Raw genomic sequence first — 24,393 nt, forward strand, 5'->3', positions numbered from 1 at the left:
GTTGCAGGGGTAGATCGTATGTATGAACTGTTAAACGGCAACTTGATCTTTCCCAGTTTTTTCTTTGCTCCTAAATTCCCCTTTTCATTTTATTTTCATATCAGAGTCATCTGGCTCTATCTCAACATGTTCCCCCAGGACGTTGGATATCATTTAAGTTTTGATAGAGAACTACTGCGTATGTACATACATCAAGTGCGGGAAATTCCCCGGGCCACATGTGTCCCACCCCCACGTGAACACAGCTGTTACAAGTCTCGTAATGGATCATACAAAGTTCAATTGTTCGCTTCTATACCTAGACCTATGTGAAGAAAGAAATTAGAAAACCCCCCTTTAAGTATCGTCCCTAGAAGCTCGCCCACAACAATAAGAAAGGCCAACTTTCTAGCGTTGGAACGAGGACCCAAACAGTCATTCAATAGCTACCTTTTCAACCCAAACAGACAACTCCATGACACCAGTGTTTCATTACATGAATAATTTCCCGCATCCAGATAACAAGCCCTCATGGGAACCCGGCCAAAAAATAAAAAAAAGTTAAAGGAGAGCAGTAAAAAGAAGAGGGTAGAAGCAACGATGAGTAATAATTGGCCACTCGAACACAACGTCCTGTACAGAAATACACCTGACACCTCCATAGGCCCAGATCTCTGCAGTTGGTGCATCGCTCTAAGCTGCCACCTGGGAAGGTTGAGTGCCTACTTCCCCATTGGCGCTCTCTTCAGCCCATGAACCCCAGAGAGCACGCTTGCCACGGATTTTGAGAGGGCCACCAACGGTATCAGGGCGTTGTTCAACCTGGACGGCGTCCTTTGTGGCCAAAACCAAAACCTCAAAAAACATCTTCGTCGCATCCGCCTTGGACGCCTTGCGTTCGGGTAGAAGATCCTGGAACTTCACACTCCTCTTCTGTTCCACTGCAGATTCACCTAGACAGTCGCGGAGAATGTGAACAGCATGCTTGGTACCAACGGAAACAGGGCCACTGTCCGCAGGTTGGATAGTGTCATCGAGCTCTTCCAGGGAATGATTCATTCCCTCATCGTCACTCACATGCAAACCTTGATCGTCGTCGTCGCCGGGGAATTCGATATCAGACCGCTGATGAAGCGTTGAGTCAAGACCAACACCTTCATCGATCGGTACGATGGCATCTTCTTCGCCAAATTCCAAAGCAGGGGCAGTAGCTGTCTCGATTTCCATGTCTGCAATTCCGCTATCACGCTTCCTCTTGAGCTCACCAGCCTTCTTAATAGCATCGAAGGAGAGCAAGTCACGAAGTTCTGGAGCCCACCCACGTCCGCGACCTCCTCCTAGCACATTCGTCACAAAGTCGCCATTCTTTTGCATGTCCATGAGAGTGAGCAAAACAGGATCACGAGGCAGGAAGGACGTCGGCTTCAAGATAGTAGAGCGATCCGCTTGCAAACCCTTTATAATATGGGCCTTGTAATCAGTTTCCTTGTCAAGCTCCACGGTCATAACCTTTCGTCGCTTCGTGCGCTGCGAGTGTCGGGCAGTCACATCATCCTCTGCCTCTCCCTCTACCTCATCCTGATCTTCACCTTGCTCTTGTTGGAGTCTTTCCATGTCTGCGTCTGGCATCTCTGAGAGGACGCTCATGGAGTCGCGATCGAGCCTGCGCTCTTCGGCTTCGAATGCCAGTTCTCCATCATCACCAAGATCCATGGCTGTATCATCCGCCTGCAGAAGAGAGTCTTGTGGGCCCTCGTTGGCCAGGTCCATCTTGTCTAAGGGAGAATCATCCTCGCCAAGGTCCAAAGGCAGATCAACATCGTTGAACTTGCCAGCATCGCTAAAAAGATCCTCTTCAACGGGACGAGGTGCGGGCGCATCTCGACCAACTTCCATACTGAAGTCATGGCCCAAGGGTGTATCATCCTCTCCCAAGTCAAGGTCAACCAAAGTATGGTCTTCAAGGCGCGCGGCTCCTGTGACACAGAGCGCCGAAGACTACTGTCTGGGAAGAGCTGGCTCCCAAAGTCCATTGATGTTCCTGGGCGCTTCCCCTCCGGCTCAAAACTGAGCGGCTGGGGTAAGAGCAAAGAAGAATCCAGGTTCATGAAAAGGTCCGACTCTGTAAGCACATCTGGCAAAGTAATACCTCCTGGGGCAACAACAGTGGTTGTCAAGTCATTGTTATTAGTCAAGCGGAAAGCCTAGGCGTTATTGCTTTAGTGTCATGTGTGGAAACAGCATCATTCACCCAAACATACCATTTTGATTTTCATGAGAGCCTCATTGCAGTCATCCAATAGGTAGCGTGCCTTTCGGCTATAGATCCGGACCACACCCAACAACAACTGACCGCTCAATCGCAAAGCCATTGGAGCTTGTCCTTGGTCGACAATAGCACTGACACTGCTCTCGATATCCGACTGTAGAATATGCGATTTGGAAAGCTTGCGCTCCAAGTTAGCCGATAACCAAACGCGGGCCAGCGGCCCGGTTTTTGACAGGAGGGTCTCCGAATAGAACATGGTGTCACGACGTTGTGTATCAAGCGATATTAGAAATGGTTATTCCAAGGGGTATAAGCCCGCCTAATGCGGGGTGGTTCGCGAGAAGTCCCTAGCAACCCAAATGCGATGACGCGCTGTATCCAGAAAACAAAAAGATCGGCAACTGATGCTTCCTCCCCCTAAGGCCTAAAGGGGTTATAAACCCGTAGACAGCAAGATAGATCCTATATCTGACGATATGGATTATCGCAATGTAAAGAAATCCACCGAGTCCGAAGGTTAAAGAGGGGTGCAGGAAAGGAGGGGTGGTTGGGTGGATTGCGATTACTCTGGTGTGGTTTTCGCAAGGGAAAGGAAACAAGAGAAAGAGAGGAAGGGCGCGTCTGACGGGCGGGTTGATGGGCAGCCTCCACTGGCAACGGGTTGCGGCGGGCAGCACTGGGATAATACGCGATGCTGATTGGGTGTTTAGTTGCGTGGCTGGGGTCACGTGGGATTAGGTCACTTGCTGGTTAGACATATTGTCAATACGGTGCAAACATTCTGTCTATTTGTATTTTATGGTTTGATTGGCAGTCAATCAGCCTCGCCTTAACTCCCTACGGAGTAAGGTTCATCCATTAGAGAAAGGAATAAACCAAGGATGTCTTGAAAGATTTCAACAAAAAAATTCTCCCCGACTGGGAGTCGAACCCAGGTCTCCCGCGCTTGTTCCTCATAAGGGATGACAAGCGGAAATCATGACCGTTAGACCATCGAGGAATGATTGATAAGTCTTACGAGCAAAAGATTTAAATCTTATTTACAAAAGCTGCCTTTTAACCTCTCGGATATCATGAGCGGTGAACAAAAGCAGTATATTCTCAACCAAGTTGTCTAGACGATTTTATAGACAATGATGACTAGGTCCTGTCTCTCCTTCAATAGCTAAAGGACCGCGTAGGATCCACAGATTTAGGGTGATCGAGTCACTTCAAGGTTGCAGTATCAATCCAAAGAGCTTACGTGTGGGCGACTTTTGGAGGCAGTCACATAGCATACCTAGGTACTACTAGTACTGCTGAGTAGTAGTACATAGGCTATGGTGCACCCACGCTAAAGCGCGTGACCGCCAAGAGTAACCCCTTCGCTAGGAACAATGACAATCGCCTGCATACAACATGTTCTCTCCGCAATTAAGGATGACAGTTGGTTTTTAATTTAACATCCAAACATTGATCGACGCGGCCCTCCCCTAAGAGCGTCGTCTTTGGTGGGACTTGGAGGTCTAGCCTTGTCTCTTCTTCAACCGGCTGCACGGTCCTTGTCTGGTTTCCACTTAGTCCCCCCATATTATTCGATACACCTGCGGCCGAAATCGCGTCCGAGAACGTGGCTTCTACGTAACTTTTTTATCTTTGCCTTCGCAAAATCTTGTCCACCTCGACATTCTCCTTGATCCCGACGGGATGATAAGCATTGTGAGCCCGATCTAGCAGGACGTCTTTGGACAGAAAAAGTATGAGAGATGTCAAGGTCCGCAACGCCTGCGCTACCTTTGCATAATGCTCAGGCCCCCGACTTGAGGCCTCCGTCGTCTACGCCGACAGGTGTACCCTCCAACACGTCTACTTCAGTAAGTCTCGCTGTAAGGCAGATATAGTTGATACGCGCTGCGCTCGCACTTTCAATTAGCTTCCTTTGGGTGTCCGGCCGCTAATTTTTTTTAACTTCATTAACTAGACATCCACGTCGACTTACTCTCTATTAGACCCACAGGAAACCTCTGAGCGCTTACAGACATCCCTTACCCACGGACTCACTCCTGCAGAAGCTGAGATTCGTTTAATACAAAATGGACCCAACGAACTGCCGCACGAAGACCCCGAGCCTCTGTGGCTCCGGTTTCTCAAACAATTCCGGGAGACATTAATTCTACTGCTTCTGGCATCAGCGGCAGTCTCTTTTTTATGGGCAATCTTGATGATGCGGTAAGCATCACGCTCGCGGTAACCATCGTTGTCACCGTCGGATTTATTCAGGAGTATCGATCGGAAAAATCCTTGGAGGCCTTGAGCCGCCTGGTGCCACATCACGCGCATTTGATACGCGACGTTCCTCTCTCAAATACCCCTCCTATCGGAAACTCGATCCCTGCAGCTACCAGTGGAGAGTTCGAGCTGCAAGATCTCCGAAGCAAGAGCCCGGGCTCAGTTTCTGCCGCTGTCAAGGCTTCCACTACTGTTCCAGCGAATGAGCTAGTACCTGGTGACCTGGTTTTATTTACAGTTGGAGACCGTATTCCGGCGGACATACGCATTACCGCAGCCACTGATTTGACCATCGATGAATCAAACCTGACTGGTGAGAATGAGCCGGTTGCTAAATCGCCTGACGCAATTCGGGGCCCGAAGGCTCTAGCCACACACTCGCCCAAGATTGTCACTCCCCCCCGATCTCCATTCTACGACGCCCCAGCCAGTGGCGCTGTGGGCGCTGATATCCGCTTGAATGAGCAACACAACATCGCATTTATGGGAACTTTGGTTCGGTCGGGGTATGGACAGGGTATTGTCATAGGAACAGGTGCGAAGACTGAATTTGGCAGTATTTCAGCTTCTTTGCAGGAGATTGAGAGTCCACGCACACCGCTTCAATTGTCAATGGACCGTCTTGGTCAAGAATTAAGCTATATCTCCTTTGGCGTCATTGGGTTGATTGTAGTGATAGGTTTGATACAAGGCCGAAAGCTCCTTGATATGTTCACAATTGGTGTCTCGCTTGCAGTCGCTGCGATTCCAGAAGGTCTTCCCATTATTGTGACAGTTACTCTTGCTTTGGGCGTGCTGCGCATGGCCAAGAGGGGGGCTATCATGCGAAGACTTCCCAGCGTCGAGACTCTCGGCTCTGTGAATGTTGTATGCAGTGATAAAACGGGGACACTAACGCTCAACCATATGACAGTCACGAAGATGTGGCATTTTGACTGTCCGGAGCCATTCGAGGTGCACAACGATATAAGTTCACTAACGCCTGGGCCTGCAGCTCGGACCGTTCTTCGTGTCGGTAATATCGCTAATAACGCTAGACTTTCGCGCGTGCATGCAAATTCACCTGCCAGCGCATCTTCTGCTGCAGTGTTGTCTTCCACCGATGATAGGGCTCCGGGAACCATTAGAGTAGGTGGGTTGGTCGCAACCCACCGATGTTGCCATCCTGGATTTGTTGGACACTTTCGGGGAGGATGATGTGCGCGACCGCATCAGCGCCCGCGTCGCCGAGACTCCCTTCAGCTCTGAGCGCAAGTGGATGGGTGTAATTATTGGCAATGGCACTGGCGAGTCAAGTAACACGGCATACATTAAAGGTGCCCTTGAGCAAGTTTTAAAGCGTTGCGATACGTATCTTACAAAAGATGGACGCGAAGTTATACTGGATGAGCCCCGACGTCAAACAGTAAGGCAGGCTGCTGAGCATATGGCATCAGAGGGTCTCAGGGTGCTCGCTTTCGCCAGTGGAGCAGTGCGAGATACATCAAAAGGGCGACCTTTTGGCAGCAGGACAGGCACTCCTGTTTCCAGAGCTACCCCGGGCGAAGATGATGACCGATATACCGGGCTGGTCTTTGCAGGACTTGTGGGGATGAACGACCCTCCCCGCAAGGATGTTCACAAATCCATAAGACGCCTTATGGCTGGAGGAGTACGCATCATCATGATCACAGGAGATGCTGATACCACGGCAGTTGCTATTGCAAAGAAACTGGGAATGCCAATCAGTGATATAGCCGGTTCGCGACCTGTCATCACTGGTGAGGAGATCGATCGTATGAGTACCGCGGAGTTGGCGCAGGCCATATCGTCAACTTCCATTTTCGCCCGCACGAGCCCTGACCACAAGATGAAGATTGTACGTGCCTTGCAATCCCGAGGAGATGTGGTGGCCATGACGGGTGATGGTGTGAATGATGCACCAGCCCTCAAGAAAGCAGATATTGGTATCTCGATGGGTAAATTGGGCACAGACGTTGCCAAGGAGGCGGCAGATATGATCTTGACGGACGATGATTTCTCCACAATCCTGCGAGCCATTGAACAGGGCAAAGGGATCTTCTACAATATCCAGAACTTCATTACGTTCCAGCTAAGCACCAGCGTTGCTGCATTGAGTCTTGTACTGTTGAGCACTACTCTTGGCTTCAAAAATCCGCTGAATCCGATGCAGATCCTATGGATCAGTAAGTTAATGTCAACTGTGAGCACTGGATAGCTGATATAGTAGCTGACATTCATCAAAAGATATTCTTATGGATGGCCCTCCTGCACAGTCCTTGGGTGTAGAGCCCGTTGATCCGTCAATCATGGGACGACCCCCACGACCCAGAACGGCCCGGGTACTCACGAAGCCTCTCATTCAACGGGTGCTTACTTCCGCATTTATGATTATGCTGGGCACGCTTGCCATTTACGTCTACGAAATGGGCGATGTCGACGATGAGCTGAACCCAGGCAAACGCTCGCGCGTTGTAACAGCCCACGACACAACCATGACATTCACCTGCTTTGTGCTCTTCGACATGTTCAACGCCTTGACTTGCCGCAGCGAGGGCAAGTCGGTGCTTCGTGGAGAGATCTCCCTATTCGGGAACAAGATGTTCAATTATGCCGTACTCGGATCACTTGCCGGACAGGCCTGTGTGATTTATCTGCCTTTCCTGCAGCGAGTCTTCCAGACGGAGCCGCTCAACCTGGCACATTTGTTCAAACTATTGTGTATTTCGAGCTCAGTCTTTTGGGTAGACGAGGCCCGGAAATATTACCAATCGGTGAAGCGGCGGCAGGCCGTTGGGGTGGGATACAGCGTAAATGTTTAATTAAGGCCGGGTTGATATACGCTTTGCACTGGTTGTACAGAGGATGCATTATAGAGAATTATTATTCTTGGGCGACAACTGAAAAGAGCTTATATTGTACGGAATAACATTGTGTTTGTCGATGACGTTGTTAGATGAACGAGAGATATATACAAACAAACACAGTACCAAGGAGGATTAAAAAAATATATGTTAAAAACATAAATTGACCGACGCAGGGATCGAACCTGCAATCTCTTGATTCGTAGTCAAGCGCCTTGCCATTGGGCCAGCCGGCCAGCTGCTAGAGTTATATACTCTACTTTCTTATACAATATAGCACATATGTATTTCTCATTGGTAAACACCCTCTTTTACCTCCGTAGCCTATGATCAAGTCCATCATCAATGTTTTAGCCGGCAGAAGAACACTGTACGTATAAATAGTAATCAATATCTTGGAGCCTACAGTCGGGTGTATAGTGAGCTCTTAATCCTATCGTATTGCGCTCTGTACCCGACCCGGCACAGTCGCCCTGTGGCGCATATATATATTCCCAGTAAGTGTGAGCACAATGGTAAAGGTGATGATGCAAGACAATGCATAAGCTATACTATATCATAGACCCCACACCCGAGTCTCGGACACTGGATGACGATAAATGTTAAATCTGGATATGCTAAGATGAAAGTTTCCACGGAACCCCCTGGCTTCTTACAGGGACACTGCAATATACAGGTAGCTAGTGCATATATCCCTCAGGCAAAGCGCTTCCTTAGCTGCATTGTAACTTCGACACACGGGTCATGCAAGGGGTGGAACAAAATAGCCACTCCGTAGCTATCTCTAGTTCCCACGGGCATCCATAGGGCAAATCACTGACTACAGGTGAAATACAGGTGCATCCTATCGAGACTGCATAGTGGGACACACTAAGCCTAGCCTGCAGAAAGGGGTATAAGCAGCTGATACAACTTGGAAATAGTAATGACTATGCCATTGCCCGTTCTGATCATATGCATGTAATATATGTAGTCCATATAGTGTAGCCCCACCGTTCTCAACTATTTTCTGGCCTGCTAACCCCCACGGGGTACACCGGATTTTTAAGCGACAACTATCCGAACACGGGCCCCAGTAGTATGAATTTAAGTGCTGAAGAGAGACTCATGAGCGAGTTCGTGAGAACGATGGGCAGATAGAGTGTTTGGTTTGGCCGTTAGTCACTGGAAAATGGGGTAGTTAGTGCTAATTATTTAAGCTACCTAGATAGTGGGAAAGCTAAGGCTAGCTGACCGGAGCCCACAGGGTGATAGACCTATCACCGGATTTAGATTGAGCTGGGAGGCTGAACCCCACACACATAAGCAAACGCGCCGCAATATCGGTATTCGTTGCTGCCACGAAGGGAGCGAGTAGACCTTGGGAATACACTAATGTATATACATACCATCTCTCCATCATATATAGTGACAAATCTCTTTAATTCAAGACTTGCAGACATAACATAACATAAACAGAAAGTTAGCTAAGAAGCCCTACAAAGTATTTACTAGTAAGGAAAAATCCGAGCCCGGTGGACTTCTTTTCCCGAGGACCATTGGGGAGACACCTCCCATGTCTCCTCCCACTGCCAAGCCTCAGATAGATAACGATTCCTCCGGAAGTTCTTATCGGTTCGGGATGGTAGTGCTTAGTCGGCGAAGCATCGCTCCTGAAATTCCCGAGTGAATTCGGGTGATTGAGGGAGCCTGTCGAGGAACCGACCGAACGGTCATTGGCCGAAAGTGGACGTTATCAGTACGGTGGAGACTGAAGAGCCAAGACTAGGCCGGAACCGGATGCAGAGGCCCCACATGGCGGGAGGGTGGCGTCCAGGGCCTTATCGGGACCTCATAGCCAATCATTCGGGAGATAACTATGAGTTGAGAGAAATGGGGATGATAAGGGCCACTGTTTTTTTTTTTTTTTTATTTTTTTTTTTTGCCTTTCCTGAGGCTCCGCTCATGACTGGCGGATGGATCCCTTCGTCAGATACCAACCAGAGGATTGGGCGTCAAGGCATTCCAGGACGAATGGATATAACCCAGACCCTTAAAGGCCTGGTCTTTATCAGTGATAACTGGAGGTACGGAGAAAGACAGAATCGGATAGATAGATATATGCAGCATTTCGTAGTGTACAGACCATCCGGTCTACAAGTATAAATAAATCACCCAGAGCCCATTCATTTTCTGAGCAGGAGTTTGGAATTGCTCCGCCTCTCTCCGGAGTGTTCAGCTCCGCATCGCTTGGTTTCATCTCAGCATCATCACATCTACGTCGCAATGCCTATTTCGGTCTCGGCCAAACTCTATAGAGGACCAATGCCAAGTCCCCCGATAGAGACTCACTGAGAAGTTTAGGCTGAAGAGGGGAACTCCATTGATCAGGAGATGCAGCTCATCTTGGATGCGATATGAGCTGTGGATCATGATAAAAGAAGTTGTCAGCGACCCTGACGATTTACCCGTGGGGGAGGAAGAGAAAGGACATTAAGATGCCACTCCGTACTTCTACTAGTACTACGACGTACCACCTAGGGTACCAAAGGAACTAATCAACTAACTAGTAGTTAGCCGGTACTATGTTTATACATTTCGCCACGTTTTACCAGGAGGGCAAATAAGAGAGAAGAAAAAAAGAGAGACAGCCCCATTTGCCACCGAGAGATCAACGGTTCATGAAGTGATGTTGAGTTTGTATCAGAAGATGCAATGGAACAAGGTGAAGATGGACAGCTTTAAAAAAGAAAGAAAGAAAAGGGATTGAAACGAGACTGGTGCTTAAGGTCTGATTCTCAAACTCATGAAAGGGGACGATTTGATTGGACATTTTTGAGGATCCGTTGATGACTGTAAGCTTGAGTTTATTTTATTCCATTCGATTTCTCACATCTTGTTATCTCTGACTATTTGGCATTTTTATTTTTATTTTATTATTATTTTTTTTCCCACCCAATTTATCGTTTACCTTGCTTTTTCCCTTTATCCGCGCCTCCCTCGCTAGGTTGCTCGATGATCCTTTTTCTTTCTTTCTTTTCTTTCTCTTTTCTTTTGTCCTGTCCTATCTCTTCTGATTGACCGCGTTCTCATATAAACACTACGATCTATCTACATCCTCCAACTTATCAACGCCGTCTCAACAGAGTTTCCAACAAAGTCTTATGTAAATGACTGACTGATGGATTGATTGGGCATAACTAATAAAAGGTCCATTTTCTTTTTCCAACTGTCCCCACTTACCCTTGGCCTTGGAATCCGTGCCGATCAATTATCGCGCCCTAGTGTTGACCTGCTCACTGTAGGCCTGGACTTATCTTTCATTTGACTCGTTCAGATTTGCAAACGCAAATTCGTTCCGTCCACTTGCCGACCCACCGGCCGTATCTTTTCCAGAACTCTCGGCCTGCTTTTATATACTACAACATCTCCGCCCCCGTGGCGGTTTTTTTCTCCACACACATACACAACCTGGCGGAGTTCCTCTCTCTCTTTTCCATTCTGTCCTGCATTCCTCCCGAGAGAGAAGGGTGAGACACTCGACTGACGGACACAACAAAAGAGCCCCCCTGCTTCTTCCCTCGTCCTCACACAACCGAAGCTTTTTAGTATTACTGTCTCTTTCCCATCACCACCAACCATCCGCCGTCTTTCAGCTCCCAGGCGGTGGTGCTGCTACGAGAAATAATAGGCACCGCGTGCCTGAACCCGAGATTTCATACAGAACTGCAAATACTTTGTATATAACATGTCGGACATCAAGGCGCCTTTCGCCCCTGACTATGCGTCTTACAACTGGACTGGAGCCCCATCTAACTATGACTCGCTGGCGACCAATGAGCTGGGTGGCGACTCCAGTATGTTCTAAACAACGACTATCCGGCTTTTTTCTTGTTCGTTGAGACTAACTATCTTGCCAGGGGTGGAGAATGTAAACAAGTGGTTTCAATCCGGTGATCAAGCGTACATTATCGTGGCTTCGGCCATGGTCATGGTCATGATTCCCGGTCTCGGTTTCCTCTATTCCGGTCTTGCTCGCCGTAAATCAGCCCTGAGTATGATTTGGGCCTGCATGGCTTCTTTCTCTGTCGTCACGTTCCAGTGGTATTTCTGGGGCTATTCGCTTGCATTCTCGCCTACGGCCACCAACGGATACATCGGGAATCTTCGTAACTTCGGCTTGATGAAGACGTTGGCCGATCCAAGTCCCGGTTCCGTTCTTGTGCCCAATCTCCTCTATGCCTTTTATCAGGTTGGTTTCTGGGCCTACACACATAGGTGAAGATGACTAACTTCGAGTGTTTATTAGATGCAATTCTGTGGTGTCACTGCTGCGATTATCATGGGAGCTGTTGCCGAACGTGGACGCTTGCTCCCGGCTATGGTGTTTGTGTTCGTCTGGGCTACAATTGTGTACTGTCCCTTGGCTTGCTGGGTGTGGAATGTGAATGGCTGGGCAATGAACTATGGTGTGTTGGATTACGCTGGTGGTGGTCCAGTCGAGATTGGCTCCGGTTTTTCCGCACTCGCCTATTCAATGGTGCTTGGCCGTCGCCAGGAGCGTATGATGTTGAACTTCCGCCCTCACAATGTTTCTCTCATTCTCCTCGGAACCGTTTTCTTGTGGTTTGGATGGCTTGGATTCAATGGTGGTTCAGCCTTTGGAGCTAATCTTCGTGCCACCATGGCGTGCTGGAATACCAACCTGACTGCGGCTTTTGGGGCCATTAGCTGGGTACTTCTCGATTGGCGCTTAGCGAGGAAATGGTCTATGGTTGGTTGGTGTTCTGGTACCATCTCCGGTCTGGTTGCAGCTACCCCGGCATCAGGCTTCATTACCCCTTGGGCTAGTGTGATTCTGGGTATAGTCACTGGTATTGTTTGCAACTACTCTACAAAGGGTAAGTTCCGTTTGTGATGCTTCAACCAAACAACAATAAACTGACTGGATCTATAGTGAAATACTGGATTCGTATCGACGATTCCATGGATGTGTTAGCCGAGCACGGTATCGCGGGTATTGTCGGTCTTATCTTCAACGCGCTTTTCGCCGACGATGCGATCGTAGGGCTGGACGGAGTCAATACTGGTAGCCGAATGGGTGGATGGCTGATCCACAACTACAAGCAGCTCTACATTCAAATCGCTTTCATTGTCGCCTCAGCCGCCTATTCTTTCGTCGTATCTGCCATCATTGCCTACGCCATCAACGCAATCCCCGGCCTGAAGCTGCGCGCTTCTGAGGAAGCCGAATTGCTCGGTATGGACGACGACCAGCTGGGCGAGTTCGCCTATGACTACGTCGAAGTCCGTCGTGACTATCTTGCATGGACCCCTCAGAAACATGACCAGCTCGAAGATGGCCACCATATCCCCGCTGCCGCTCGATACGGCATTGGGGAACACAGTGAAATGATGCTTGATGGCCATACTCCCATTGGCATTGACAGTCGCGGTTGCAGCGAAGGCGACTCCGGCATCCAGGAAATCAAGATTGCACCGGCGCCTGCGCCAGCAATGGCACCTGCCCCACGTCAAGTTGCCGAACGACATCCCGCTCATGAGGGATCAATACCGCCTAGTGTCGAGGACGATGAGAAAGCACAATAATGTGCCAAGACTCTGGATCTGTTCCATTCTATGATTTTGTGTTTTCCGTGATATCCAGCGTGCGTTTCTTTGCTTTAACCATTCTGGCTGAGCCAGAATTCTCTCTTGTATTTGATACCTGTGGTTTGGGGTTGGTTGGAACTGGCGTTTAGGGTTGATATGAGCGTGTGACTCCATCTGTATATAATTAGAGCTTGCTTGGGGAATTTTTATCTTTCCGGATACCACATGCATAAATTTGTCAGTAAAATGTTATTTAATGACATTAATTATCTATCTATTCAACCCTTAAATTAAGTTAGTACGTCGATCGACAATCTTTATCTCTTACCCGTGATAAGCCCCTAACCCTAATCTAATGGGTTGACTGTCTGTTCATGAACAACCGTCCAGTACTACTACTGCTGTTGAACATAGCTGCCCAATTATTCACTCTATTGCTTCTTTGGAAAGCGTGTCCGGTTTGGTCTAGCAGACAAAGAAATGATGAACAAAGAAGTAGGTGAATAGGGAAGCCTAGATGGGGTTTTCGGCAGAGATAATCCTTGGATGGTTCGATAGCATTCTTCCTTATATTTTTTCAACTACTATGCATCAATATATGATAATGTAGCAGAATACCAGAAGATATAAGAAAAGGAAGAGGGAAAAAGAAGAACAAATATTTTCTTGCTCCATAACAGTGTGAAAGTTATTTGTGGTGCTTAAACATGTTTGAGAAATATACAATATTAATATACTCGTTGGTAAAGTGACGCCAGTTAGCTTACCACTAAACTAGTATTGAGTGCCCTGTCGTCTCACCATTCCTCGAATCCTTGCCTGTTCTTCTCGGGTCAGCTTCTCGACTACTTCGGCTGTCTCGCCTCCACGTAATATATCCTCCCATTCGTCGTCATCCATGCCCATTATTAACGTCATTTGCATGCAGCGAGCAAATGCCTCCCGGTGGCGGTATCTTCCTGGTGCCCCGTGCGTGCCGCCGACATCCACTGCTGCGCTAGCAATTCCCGAGATGTCTCGTTCGAGTCGTGTGGCGCCTAGTGCGTTGACACGACCTTGATACGACCAGAGTCGCTTCTCCAAAAGTCGGGAGAGATAAGCCACCGTGATAGTTAATAGGCGGTCAAAGGCAGACGCGGTAAGTATACGAGATATTGGGACAAGGAGTTCAGCCCAACTAACCGCAAAACGCGGACGGACAAGTTCCGCACGGCTGGCTTTATCATCCGCATCCTCGTCGCGGTCGTACTCATGGTACGAAGTGCTGGTGGGGTCATTGTCATCTCCGGGTTGATAATCAATATCTCGGAATGCGTCTGCTAAAATGGGCCGCAGACGATGCTTGATGACGTTGTTGAACACGACTTGAATGCCATCGGACAGAAGGTCGTTGACCTTAGACTCAAAAGTTGATGATAGGGCTTGCAACGTCTGCGCTGCGAGCTTGGCATCTGCAGTCATAGGAAAGAGGGAATGTAATTGGTCCGTCTCTTCAGTGTGCCCGTCGGGACCAGTTATAGTCTTCCTGGTTTCGGTATGCGTCTGGACGATGCGTCGGATGTAATCAACGGCTACATCCAGATTATTGACCAAGACTAGAAAAGAGACTATGAGATGCTCTGGAGGTTGAGCTCCTTGTACTGATGCTCTCGGATAGCATTCGTCCCGCATTTTCCGTTGTGTCATTCCAATGAAATCTGACCCTAGCACTCGAGACAGAGTCGGCACTACATTAGTAACTACCGTGATTTGCGACGTTGCAAGTGATTGCTGTAGGACCTTGTTGACTATGTACATGATGTCATCGACGGCCGAGGTGATATATGGCGGGTCAGCCTTCAGTGGCCTCTGCGGGTTTAATGTCAGACCAGTGGGCTGTTCATCCAGCTGGAATGCCTTCTCAACTGTCCGACGGAAGAAGAAGGTGGTCATGGCGTTAAATGGAGAAATAAGTCGGTCATTGACCTTTTTCGATAACGTGGATTGCTGCAGGAATTGAGGCGGCGTATACAACTTGTCGCCTTCACCCGGAGTCTATGAACATTAGCTGGCAAAAACTATGAAGGCTTACTTATGACCCACATTGCATGTTTCCGCCAAGAATCGGCAATATAGTGACCAACGGCCTAGCATAACTGCCATCTCATTCAGTATTCCGTCGATCTCTTTCATGTCAACACCCTCATCCTCAGCCGTTGAAGCCCCATCCCGATTTGCAGGGGAGTTCGACCGCGGTGTGGCACTGCGCTGAGGGGGTAGAAAGCTTTGTACTAGGAAAGTAAACGCATATGATTTGATGTCAGTCAGCTTGCGGTCTACATGTCTCTCATCACCCCAGGTATCGAGAATAATACCGCCTTGGACGTCTGCCTCAAGCTGTAGTCGCTCAATAACTCGGTTCATCTTTCTCGGACCGTAATGTCGCTCCACGAGTCCCCCATGTCCATCAACAATTTGAGCGATATGTTCAAACAATTTGGTCAGAACATTTGCGTAGAAGAAGCCATCCTTGCTTTGAGTTCCTGCCCCAGCATTGAGGTTGGATCGCGCTCGTGACGCCACACCCTGGCATACGTAACGCCCGTAAACGTCAAGGCCAACATCCGAGCGGCCGATAAGAGGAAATAGCTTGAAAAACCGCGTGATCTTGGCACCGTTGTTCTCCTTGACGGCCCTGTCGAATTCGCGCAAAAACAAGCCACAGAGGGATTCAGCAGCATTATCCAAGGTTACATTTGGCGGGTCCGGAACTTCCGCCGTAGGTACCATCTCAGCCGCGAAAGCTCCATGAACAACTTCTGGTGGGACTTTGGATGCCCGACTCAGATAACTGGCTGCTGTTTCCCAATCCTGTGGGGCACCCATGGAACCCGCGACTCCCAGCACACAGGCCTTAAGTTCAGAAACCTGTTCCACCACTTCTAAAGTAGATTTTACCCGAGATTGTTCCAAATCCAGGCGGCGGACTGCGCTTGAGATTCTCTCTGCGGTGGCCGCGGCCTCTGAGAGCATGCCATGGCTGATGGATCGAGTGGTGGTTGTTTGGGAGCCGAGATGCGCACGGAGCAAATCCAATCGACCTAGTTCACGTGAAAAATCCTTCTGAGAGGCGACGAGGGCATCTAGTCGGGCTGTGACTGACGTCTCCTGTTCGTGAAGGTGCGATAAAGTAGCCTTAATTTCTGCGAGAGAGCTGGCATTGAAGATGTCGGACGAGGAGCCCGCATGAGGTTTGCTAGAGTCTAGAGAAGGAGGCGTGGCCACCGCATGTCCATTGACCTCGCCGACATTAGCTTCAGGCATTGTCCACTACGACAGTTGTGAGCGAGCGATTGACCAAAGGGAACAGGGGAATTGGGAGTGAAATGGGGGTTAACCTGGCATGTTGTTGAAATGATGGGAGAGGAAGGCGGTGAATGAAAGGAGCTTGGTTGCATTAAGACCAAACAGTCAAAGTCAGTGAAAGGTTCTTCATGCCTCAGGCATAAATAGAGAAGACCCGATCGGGTAAACCGTCGATTCGACGTCATTCATGATTATTTCCCCATACAATTTTCTTTCCGCCAGGTTAAATGGAAATCATCAACCTTGGCCATTAGTGATTTCACAAAGCCCCGGCTTTACTCAGCCTCTTCTGACTTGTCCACTTCTCTACAGAATTTCTTCGTCACCATTGGGCGCCATCGCAGACCTCGACATCAACCCGCCAGGCCCAAATCCGGCCGATTGCCTCGCACCATGGGCAACGAACCATCGACCTTGGTAGATGAAGATACCCCTCCGTCCGCGCTAGAAGCTCGGACCCTTGAGGCGGTTGCTAAATATATCAAAGCAAAGGATGACTGCCAAATTGTGGTGATGGTATCCCTCCCCGAATTTTCCCTTCCCCCCACTATTCCGACTGACAAGGTCTACTATAGGTGGGCGCTGGGATTAGCACCTCGGCGGGCATTCCCGATTTTCGTTCCCCAGAAACGGGAATCTATGCTAATCTGGCCCATCTTGACCTGACGGATCCTGAAGATGTGTTTGACATTAGCTTTTTCAGGGAGAATCCGCGGCCATTCTACGCATTGGCGCGGGAGCTGGCCCCCGGCCGATATCGACCCACTATTGCGCACTCCTTTGTCAAATTGCTCTACGACAAGGGTCTTTTGATGAAGCATTTCACACAGAATATTGACTGTCTCGAGCGCCTGGCAGGTGTGCCTGGAGAAATGATCGTTGAGGCACATGGAAGCTTTGCAAACCAGCACTGCATCGACTGCAAGGCTGAATATCCCGAACAACTGATGAAGCGGTCCATTAATGAGGGTGAGGTACCTCGGTGCTCCCAATGCAATGGGCTTGTGAAACCGGATATTGTTTTCTTCGGCGAAGCATTACCGGAGGAATTCTTCCTTAACCGGACGCTTCCAGAGCAGGCGGACCTTTGCATTGTAATGGGCACTAGTCTCTCCGTGCAGCCTTTCGCTAGCCTACCAGCATTTTGTCGGGATGGGGCACCCCGCGTGCTCATTAACATGGAGCGCGTTGGTGGAATGGGCTCTCGACCGGACGACGTCCTTCTTCTAGGTGACTGTGATGCTGGGGTGAGGAAATTCGCCCGAGCGTTGGGATGGGAACAGGAACTGGAATTGCTCTGGGAGAGTACGAATCCAGGGAAGGAAGCCCGAAATACGGAAGTGACTCCTTCGCAGACAAGAGATGAGCGTCTGCGAGATGAAATAGAGCGCCTTACCAAAGAGGTTGACCGCACTTTAGGTATCTCGGATGCCTACCAACAACGAGTGCGGCAGAATCTAGACCAGCATAGTAATGGCTTAGAGAAGAAGGCTCTAACCGAGGAGCGGCGACGGAGTTACGAAGGCCTGGCACATGTATTTCCCCATTTAGCGCGAGAGAAGAAGAAGCCATCTGCCATTTAGACGTAGAATCATATGACCATATGCATTGGTGGCTCGAGTGGGATGGCGTTGTGGTAATATTTATTTATTTTGTGGCTTGGGGGTTTAAACTTTCTGACGGGTCCTTTTTGTTTTGATTTGATCTTGTAGTTTTCTACCTTTTCCTGAGAAAAGAAAAAAAGGATAAAGGAAGGAAAGAAGAGAGAGAGAGAGAGAGAGAGAGAGAGAGAGAGATTCATTGACCCGTGGTTCCTTTATTATTCATGTCATTGTTATTATTATTGCCATTACTATCATTATTATTATTTTTAGGGTGAAAATGAAGGGAATTAATTTAACAGAGGTATTAAATTGGACTTATTTTCTCTACTATGAGAACATGTTCTTCGTACCCAATAACCTCTTGTAGCCCTAACCTGTCAAATGATACGTCACGGAATTGGACTTCACCGATCTTTGGAGGTGAAATGCGGAGAGTTTGAATACCCGCGGGGTATCTACCATGGTGCAGGACGTTGTGTGGCATTGGGTTTCTCCCTTTACACCATGAATGAGAAGGTCAACGCGAATAAAAAGGGGACCGGGGGGTTAGAATAAAACTAAATTTATCTTAGTCAAATTGGAGAGAAACAATACCCAAACAAGGACCGGTGAGTTGATGGCCCGGCCGTGATTTCATCTCTTGCGGGGCTCTGGTCTTAAATTTTCTTGGTGATGCGTATTTTAGGGTCAACTGCTGCCCCACGCCCAGCGCTGATATCATTCAACTCTTTAACCTTCCCGAACAACTCCCTCTCTCACTTCTCTCCCCCATTAACCTTCCATTTATCTCGCGCTTCCCTTTTACCAACCACATTTTATTAGCTTCCCCTTGATCTCTCAACGAACATCATCACAATGGTCGGAATTGGCCCCAAACGTCCCCCATCCCGCAAGGGTGAGTTTGTTATCAGCAATGCCCCGCCACGGGTTTACCGATTCGGCTTCTAATCGGCATCCCGTCTATAGGATCGATGCATGAGCTCCCCCAGAACTTGTTGGAACAGATTAAGCAATTCGAGGACGTTTTTACCGTTGACGGCGCCAAACTTAAGCAGATTGCGGACCATTTTGTGAAGGAGCTCGAAAAGGGTGGGTTTCAACTGGTCCGTTCGGCTGATGGAGGTTGAAGGCTGATCGATAGCGGATTAGGTCTAAGCGTCGAGGGGGGTAACATTGTAAGTTCTTATCTGGATATTTCACCTTACCCTTCATAACTCAAAGACTAACTCATTTCTGCAGCCCATGAATGTGACTTGGGTCATGGGATTCCCTGATGGCGACGAGCAGGGAACCTTCCTCGCTTTGGACATGGGTGGCACCAACCTGCGTGTTTGTGAGATCACCTTGACAGAAGAGAAGGGTGCTTTCGACATAACCCAGTCCAAGTACCGTATGCCGGAGGAGTTGAAGACGGGTACCGCGGAGGAGCTGTGGGAATACATCGCCGACTGTTTGCAGCAGTTCATTGAATCCCACCACGAGAATGAGAAATTATCTAAACTGCCATTGGGCTTCACCTTCTCCTATCCTGCCACACAGGAATACATTGATCATGGTGTTCTCCAGCGGTGGACCAAGGGATTCGACATTGACGGAGTAGAGGGCCATGATGTTGTGCCCCCATTGGAGGCAATTCTCAAGAAAAGAGTACGTTTCTAGAAATTGAGCCAGAACTGGAAGACTAACTCTAGTCCAGGGCCTTCCTATTAAGGTTGCTGCTTTGATTAATGACACTACTGGCACCCTGATCGCTTCTTCTTACACCGACTCAGACATGAAGATTGGCTGTATTTTCGGCACTGGTGTCAACGCCGCCTATATGGAAAACTGCGGCTCGGTTCCCAAGCTTGCACACAAGAATCTGCCCCCAGACATGCCTGTGGCCATCAACTGCGAGTACGGTGCTTTTGACAATGAGCACGTTGTTCTGCCCCTCACCAAGTACGACATCATCATCGACCGCGACTCTCCTCGCCCAGGACAGCAAGCTTTCGAGAAGATGACTGCAGGTCTTTATCTGGGAGAGATATTCCGTCTGGCTCTCCTGGATCTGTTGGAGACGAGGCCTGGTCTGATTTTCCAGGGTCAAGACACCTCCCAGCTCCGGAAACCTTATCTGCTGGACGCGTCCTTCCTTGCAGCCATTGAGGAGGATCCGTACGAGAACTTGCAGGAAACCGAGGAGCTGATGGAACGCAAGCTGAACATCAAGGCCACCCAGCAGGAGCTGGAAATGATCCGTCGCTTGGCGGAGTTGATCGGCACTCGTGCAGCTCGCCTGTCGGCATGTGGTGTGGCCGCCATCTGCAAGAAGAAGAACATTGAGTCTTGCCATGTAGGCGCAGATGGCTCTGTCTTTACGAAATATCCCCACTTCAAGGCCCGTGGAGCACAGGCTCTGCGCGAGATCTTGGACTGGGCACCTAATGAGAAGGACAAGGTGGTCATCATGGCTGCTGAAGACGGCTCTGGTGTTGGAGCAGCTCTTATTGCTGCATTGACTTTGAAGCGGGTCAAGGCAGGCATCAGCTGCGGTATCCGGGATATGGCTGATATGCAGAGTCTGATCTAATATGTGAGTGTTGTCGACTTGATCTAACTTCGGGCGTTAATCATTGAAGATGCATCTTCACTTTCTTGTTCTTATTTCTTTTTTCTCTCCGAGGGGATGTCATATAAACACGAGGACATGACTCGGTTTACAACATAGACCGATGGGGGTTTTATACGGGAAAGGCGAGTATAATAAAAAAGGCAAAAGATAGCTATTTGATTATACACATTTGCATATGGGAATTAACTTACGTTCAACAAACTACGGTTCTGGGACGAAAACAGTCTTGTGCTTGGACATCGAATCCATCAAACTTAGCTGGAATACTTCCAAGACTCAGCAAGAATCTAGCCACGCTTGAGTTAGCGTTGGGATTCACATATTGGGCGCTAAGACGTGCAATAGCGTCCGCTATTAGCACGGAGGCATTTCCACTAGAAACGGCCAGTGGTCCTGCTCACCATCAGGATAGTATAACGCCCTTGAACAGCTGCAATGCCCCCCCTCAAATATGCCTTGGTTTACTCGGTTACCCTACCTGGAAAACATTTTGGCATCTGGGGCTCAGTGGTTGGGTCAAGATTGAATTGAATGACTAAATCACTCTCATCTGGCATCGCCCCATTGTAACGAGAGAAGCTAGCAGTACTTCTGATCATAATACTAGTCAATTTATGTCCAGGAGGCAGCAGAGTCTCCCAGTGTCACGAAATGACACTAGCAGCTTTTATACTAGGATTAATTCAACCCTTACCACCTACCATGGGCAAAGAGAAATCTTTATGAAAACTCTAGTAATAGCTAAGCTGCACCCACTACCGCTACCTCTTCTATCGTTATTACCTACTATCACCGTTACGTCCACATCCACTGTCCCTTTCCGCTGCATCCATGACTCCTACTGCGACTCCTCTCAGTCTCCCTGTCGGTGGCACCCATACTACAATAACAGCGGGCCACACCACGGACCGCAGTAAGAACTTCAGTACCCACCATTAGAGCTCTTGTAAAACCCAGCAGAGTAGTAGTAGCCCATTCACAGCGTGGGGCCCAGTGTGAGCTTCATTCTAATTTTGCCCCCTCTTCCATAATGATTAGTTCGAGGACTAATGGAAGGCCGCCGGTTGAATTAACTTTACGCAAGTATACACAGCGCTACAGTGGTGGGCAATGCAGGCTAACTATACACGGGATTGTAGGAGGGAGCGTTGACTTCTGAAGCAGATTGGCCCTGGTGCTGTATTCTATTACACCCTCATCGATGAATAGTTAAAGACAACGGGTCTAGAGGGCAACCAGGTATAGATGGTCGGGCGACTGAGACAGACAAAACTATATTTTGAACTTAAAGAGCAATGACAAAGAAACCTAATGGACTAAATTCGTTATCCAAATGTATTCCATTTACAGATATACATGATGCACGATCTTCTGCCTCACTCATCATTGCGCCTATCCCCGGATTTCCCAAAGCCTAATGCGCCCCTGCTCGTTGCCGACGGCCAACTGTCCTGAATTGGGCGAGATAGCGACCGAGGAAATACGCCCAAGAGGGGTGTTAGACGTGGGCCAGTTACGGTATACAGTGCAGGATGGAAGATGAACTGTAATGGTTAGGATGCGTTAACTTACTAAAAACGGAAGGGAGGGAAGCAAAATAAGCTTGACATACCTATTCTCAGGGCATCGCGCTTCCAGCGACTAGCCATTACAAAGAACTGACCATCTGGAGCAAACACCAGGTGGCTGATCGGCGTCGTCAGCTGGTCAAGCGCACGTACGGGTTCAGGGTTGCGTGGAATAGCTGGAGTGTTATTATCTGCCGAAGAAGATTGTGCTGCATATGCTGCAGCCCATTCACGACGATCATAGACGTTAACCACCCCACTAGAGCTACCGATTGCAATCCAACGGTCGCCTCCCAACTGTGTCCGTCCGGAACGTCCCCCAAGAGCAAGGACTGTCGTGCCTACCGCACCGGCATCCATCCAGCGGGCCACCACTTGATTCAAACTTCCATCCCATTCGGATACTTCACCGTTCTTACTGACGACTGTCATGCCTTCACCATCACCCCACCAGGCAAAGTCCGCAACGCCTCCTTGACCATCCACGCGAACTTGTGCAATCCATTGCGCCGTACCCGAATTTAGAACGTTGATGAGACCACCGCCCTTACGCGACGTGCCGACAAGCCCCACGTACCGTCCGCAAGGAGAGAGCTTAAATCTTTCCATGGACTTCTGTTCCTCTTTTCTGTCGGCGGAGCCATTTACCTTGTCAACCTTTCCTGTGTCAAGGTCCCATATATGGAAGTACCGCCGACGACCGGAAGCAAATATCTTGTTACCGATTGGGGGAGCGAAAGCAGATGTGTGAATAGGTGTACGGCGAATATGAAATGACGTAAGAAGAGGGTTAGGGGCGGCCGCGGAGGGTGCGATATGATGTAAGAATAGAGTGGCCGCAGGTCCCGAGGACAATAGCAATGGATAATGGGGATGGAAAGAAAGCGAATCGACCGATGACTAGAAGGCAGGATTAGCTATTTCCATCGTCCGACAGTTGGACAAACATCACACTTACTGGCTGATCCCCCCCGACATCCTTCAGTCTTTGAATGTCGATAACCTCCTGTCTTAGCTTTCTCTTTCCACCTGGACCTGCATCCTCGAGCTTGGTAAGGTCAGTGGCACCTTGAAGTAGCTTGGCCAAAGGCTGCGCATATGCCTGCTCTTCATCATCTGTATCCATGGCGTCCGCGTGTTCAGAGTCAGAATCGCCACGGCTCTGTTGTTGTCCCGGAATCGCCCATTCCGGTGTAGGATGCAGCTGCTGATAATGGCGGCGAAGTCGTCGAATATACTCATTGCCACTAATCACGTCCTCAGACTCGGCGACACGTAGCTTTCTCAACCTCTGCTGGCTGGCTAGGGAGATGGCTAGGAGTTCATCGTCGCTATCATGCCATACAGCCGGGGTTTCCAGATCTTCTTCCTCAGCTTCGGAAGGTGTTTCCGGGGATTCGGCAAGGTCAGTGGAAACGGGCCCAGCTCCAGAATCAAGGAAAAAAAGCTACAAAGGAAACATATTAGCGCGACCAACGATTTGACAGTTTTTCCTTGTTTCTTTTACAAGAGAGAAAGGAGGAAAGGGGTGATAGACATACATCAGCATCAGCAATGCCATCAAGTCCTTGATCTTCACCACTATTCTCCCCATGATCTGCGTCAGAGCCTTCATCGTCGCTTTCTTGCGATAAAGCCATGAGGCTGCGATCCTTTTGGTTCTTTAACGCGCCTTGAAAACCCTCATCGTCGCCAAATAGCAGCTTTTCCAATTTCTTCTCCGCTTCGTCTTTTTCAGGAATATCATCAGAGCTGTCGCTCATGTTGTTGTTCATTTCCACGTCGCTGTCTTCTTGAGTAGCCCTAGCATTCTCGAACGGCGAACGTGAAGTCGGCTTGAATTTCTGGCGGGCTTTTTGCTTGACATTGATTTTAGGCATTATGTAACTCGCTTGATCTTTTGGGATTTACAAAGATGTATAGGGCCTATTACAAGGTAGGATGAATAAAAAAAGGGATTTCAATGGAAAGAACAGAAAGCAAGAAGCAGAATCGAAGAGTAAGTTGGTGCCGACAATGGTGGAGTTTCGACAATAATTTTCTTCATTCATCCGGCAGAAGTGGGCGGTGGGTTCTGCGGTAAGAAAAGGTGCCTTAGGGTATTGCGGTCTTCAGGCAAGGACGTTTGACATCTACGGCAAGTAACGAACGGGCATGAATAGATACTTAGACCGAACATAGAAGCCTATAGCTTATGAAAACCTACCAACTCAGCGCGAATTTCCCTAGACTTTTTTTTTTATTTTTTTTTTTTTTAAAGAAAAAAAACAGGCAATATGGACAAAGGAGA

General features: G+C 48.8%; 7 protein-coding genes across 7 annotated transcripts; 4 read left to right on the forward strand and 3 right to left on the reverse strand.

Moving 5' to 3' along the window:
* Window positions 1–672: 672 nt before the first annotated feature.
* Window positions 673–2,504, reverse strand: ABOM_005336 (kleisin alpha; the record flags this gene model as incomplete). The annotated part of the gene is made up of 3 exons (XM_022532465.1): window positions 673–1,907; window positions 1,982–2,183; window positions 2,241–2,504. The coding sequence occupies 3 exons, from the start codon at window positions 2,502–2,504 to the stop codon at window positions 673–675; spliced, it is 1,701 nt and encodes a 566-aa protein (XP_022390005.1).
* A 1,489-nt stretch (window positions 2,505–3,993) lies between these two features.
* On the forward strand, window positions 3,994–7,338 carry pmr1 (Ca(2+)/Mn(2+)-transporting P-type ATPase PMR1; the record flags this gene model as incomplete). Its single annotated transcript, XM_022532466.1, has 5 exons — window positions 3,994–4,101; window positions 4,209–4,360; window positions 4,420–5,644; window positions 5,709–6,702; window positions 6,764–7,338. 5 exons carry the CDS (start codon window positions 3,994–3,996, stop codon window positions 7,336–7,338), a joined length of 3,054 nt encoding a protein of 1,017 aa, XP_022390006.1.
* Window positions 7,339–11,107: 3,769 nt separating this feature from the next.
* Window positions 11,108–12,969, forward strand: ABOM_005338 (ammonium transporter; the record flags this gene model as incomplete). The annotated part of the gene is made up of 4 exons (XM_022532467.1): window positions 11,108–11,216; window positions 11,280–11,611; window positions 11,669–12,260; window positions 12,317–12,969. 4 exons carry the CDS (start codon window positions 11,108–11,110, stop codon window positions 12,967–12,969), a joined length of 1,686 nt encoding a protein of 561 aa, XP_022389999.1.
* Window positions 12,970–13,746: 777 nt separating this feature from the next.
* Window positions 13,747–16,275, reverse strand: ABOM_005339 (Golgi transport complex subunit COG4; the record flags this gene model as incomplete). Its single annotated transcript, XM_022532468.1, has 2 exons — window positions 13,747–15,006; window positions 15,055–16,275. 2 exons carry the CDS (start codon window positions 16,273–16,275, stop codon window positions 13,747–13,749), a joined length of 2,481 nt encoding a protein of 826 aa, XP_022390000.1.
* A 435-nt stretch (window positions 16,276–16,710) lies between these two features.
* On the forward strand, window positions 16,711–17,900 carry ABOM_005340 (SIR2 family NAD-dependent protein deacylase; the record flags this gene model as incomplete). Its single annotated transcript, XM_022532469.1, has 2 exons — window positions 16,711–16,833; window positions 16,893–17,900. The coding sequence occupies 2 exons, from the start codon at window positions 16,711–16,713 to the stop codon at window positions 17,898–17,900; spliced, it is 1,131 nt and encodes a 376-aa protein (XP_022389977.1).
* An 876-nt stretch (window positions 17,901–18,776) lies between these two features.
* On the forward strand, window positions 18,777–20,493 carry ABOM_005341 (putative hexokinase Kxk; the record flags this gene model as incomplete). The annotated part of the gene is made up of 5 exons (XM_022532470.1): window positions 18,777–18,816; window positions 18,888–19,010; window positions 19,071–19,096; window positions 19,161–19,568; window positions 19,618–20,493. The coding sequence occupies 5 exons, from the start codon at window positions 18,777–18,779 to the stop codon at window positions 20,491–20,493; spliced, it is 1,473 nt and encodes a 490-aa protein (XP_022390045.1).
* A 1,434-nt stretch (window positions 20,494–21,927) lies between these two features.
* On the reverse strand, window positions 21,928–23,983 carry ABOM_005342 (WD40 repeat domain-containing protein; the record flags this gene model as incomplete). Its single annotated transcript, XM_022532471.1, has 4 exons — window positions 21,928–22,079; window positions 22,148–23,003; window positions 23,062–23,550; window positions 23,645–23,983. The coding sequence occupies 4 exons, from the start codon at window positions 23,981–23,983 to the stop codon at window positions 21,928–21,930; spliced, it is 1,836 nt and encodes a 611-aa protein (XP_022390044.1).
* Window positions 23,984–24,393: the final 410 nt, after the last annotated feature.

Source organism: Aspergillus bombycis, assembly GCF_001792695.1.
Source record: "Aspergillus bombycis strain NRRL26010 chromosome Unknown contig00033, whole genome shotgun sequence".
In the NCBI taxonomy this organism is placed as follows: Eukaryota; Fungi; Ascomycota; class Eurotiomycetes; order Eurotiales; family Aspergillaceae; genus Aspergillus; species Aspergillus bombycis.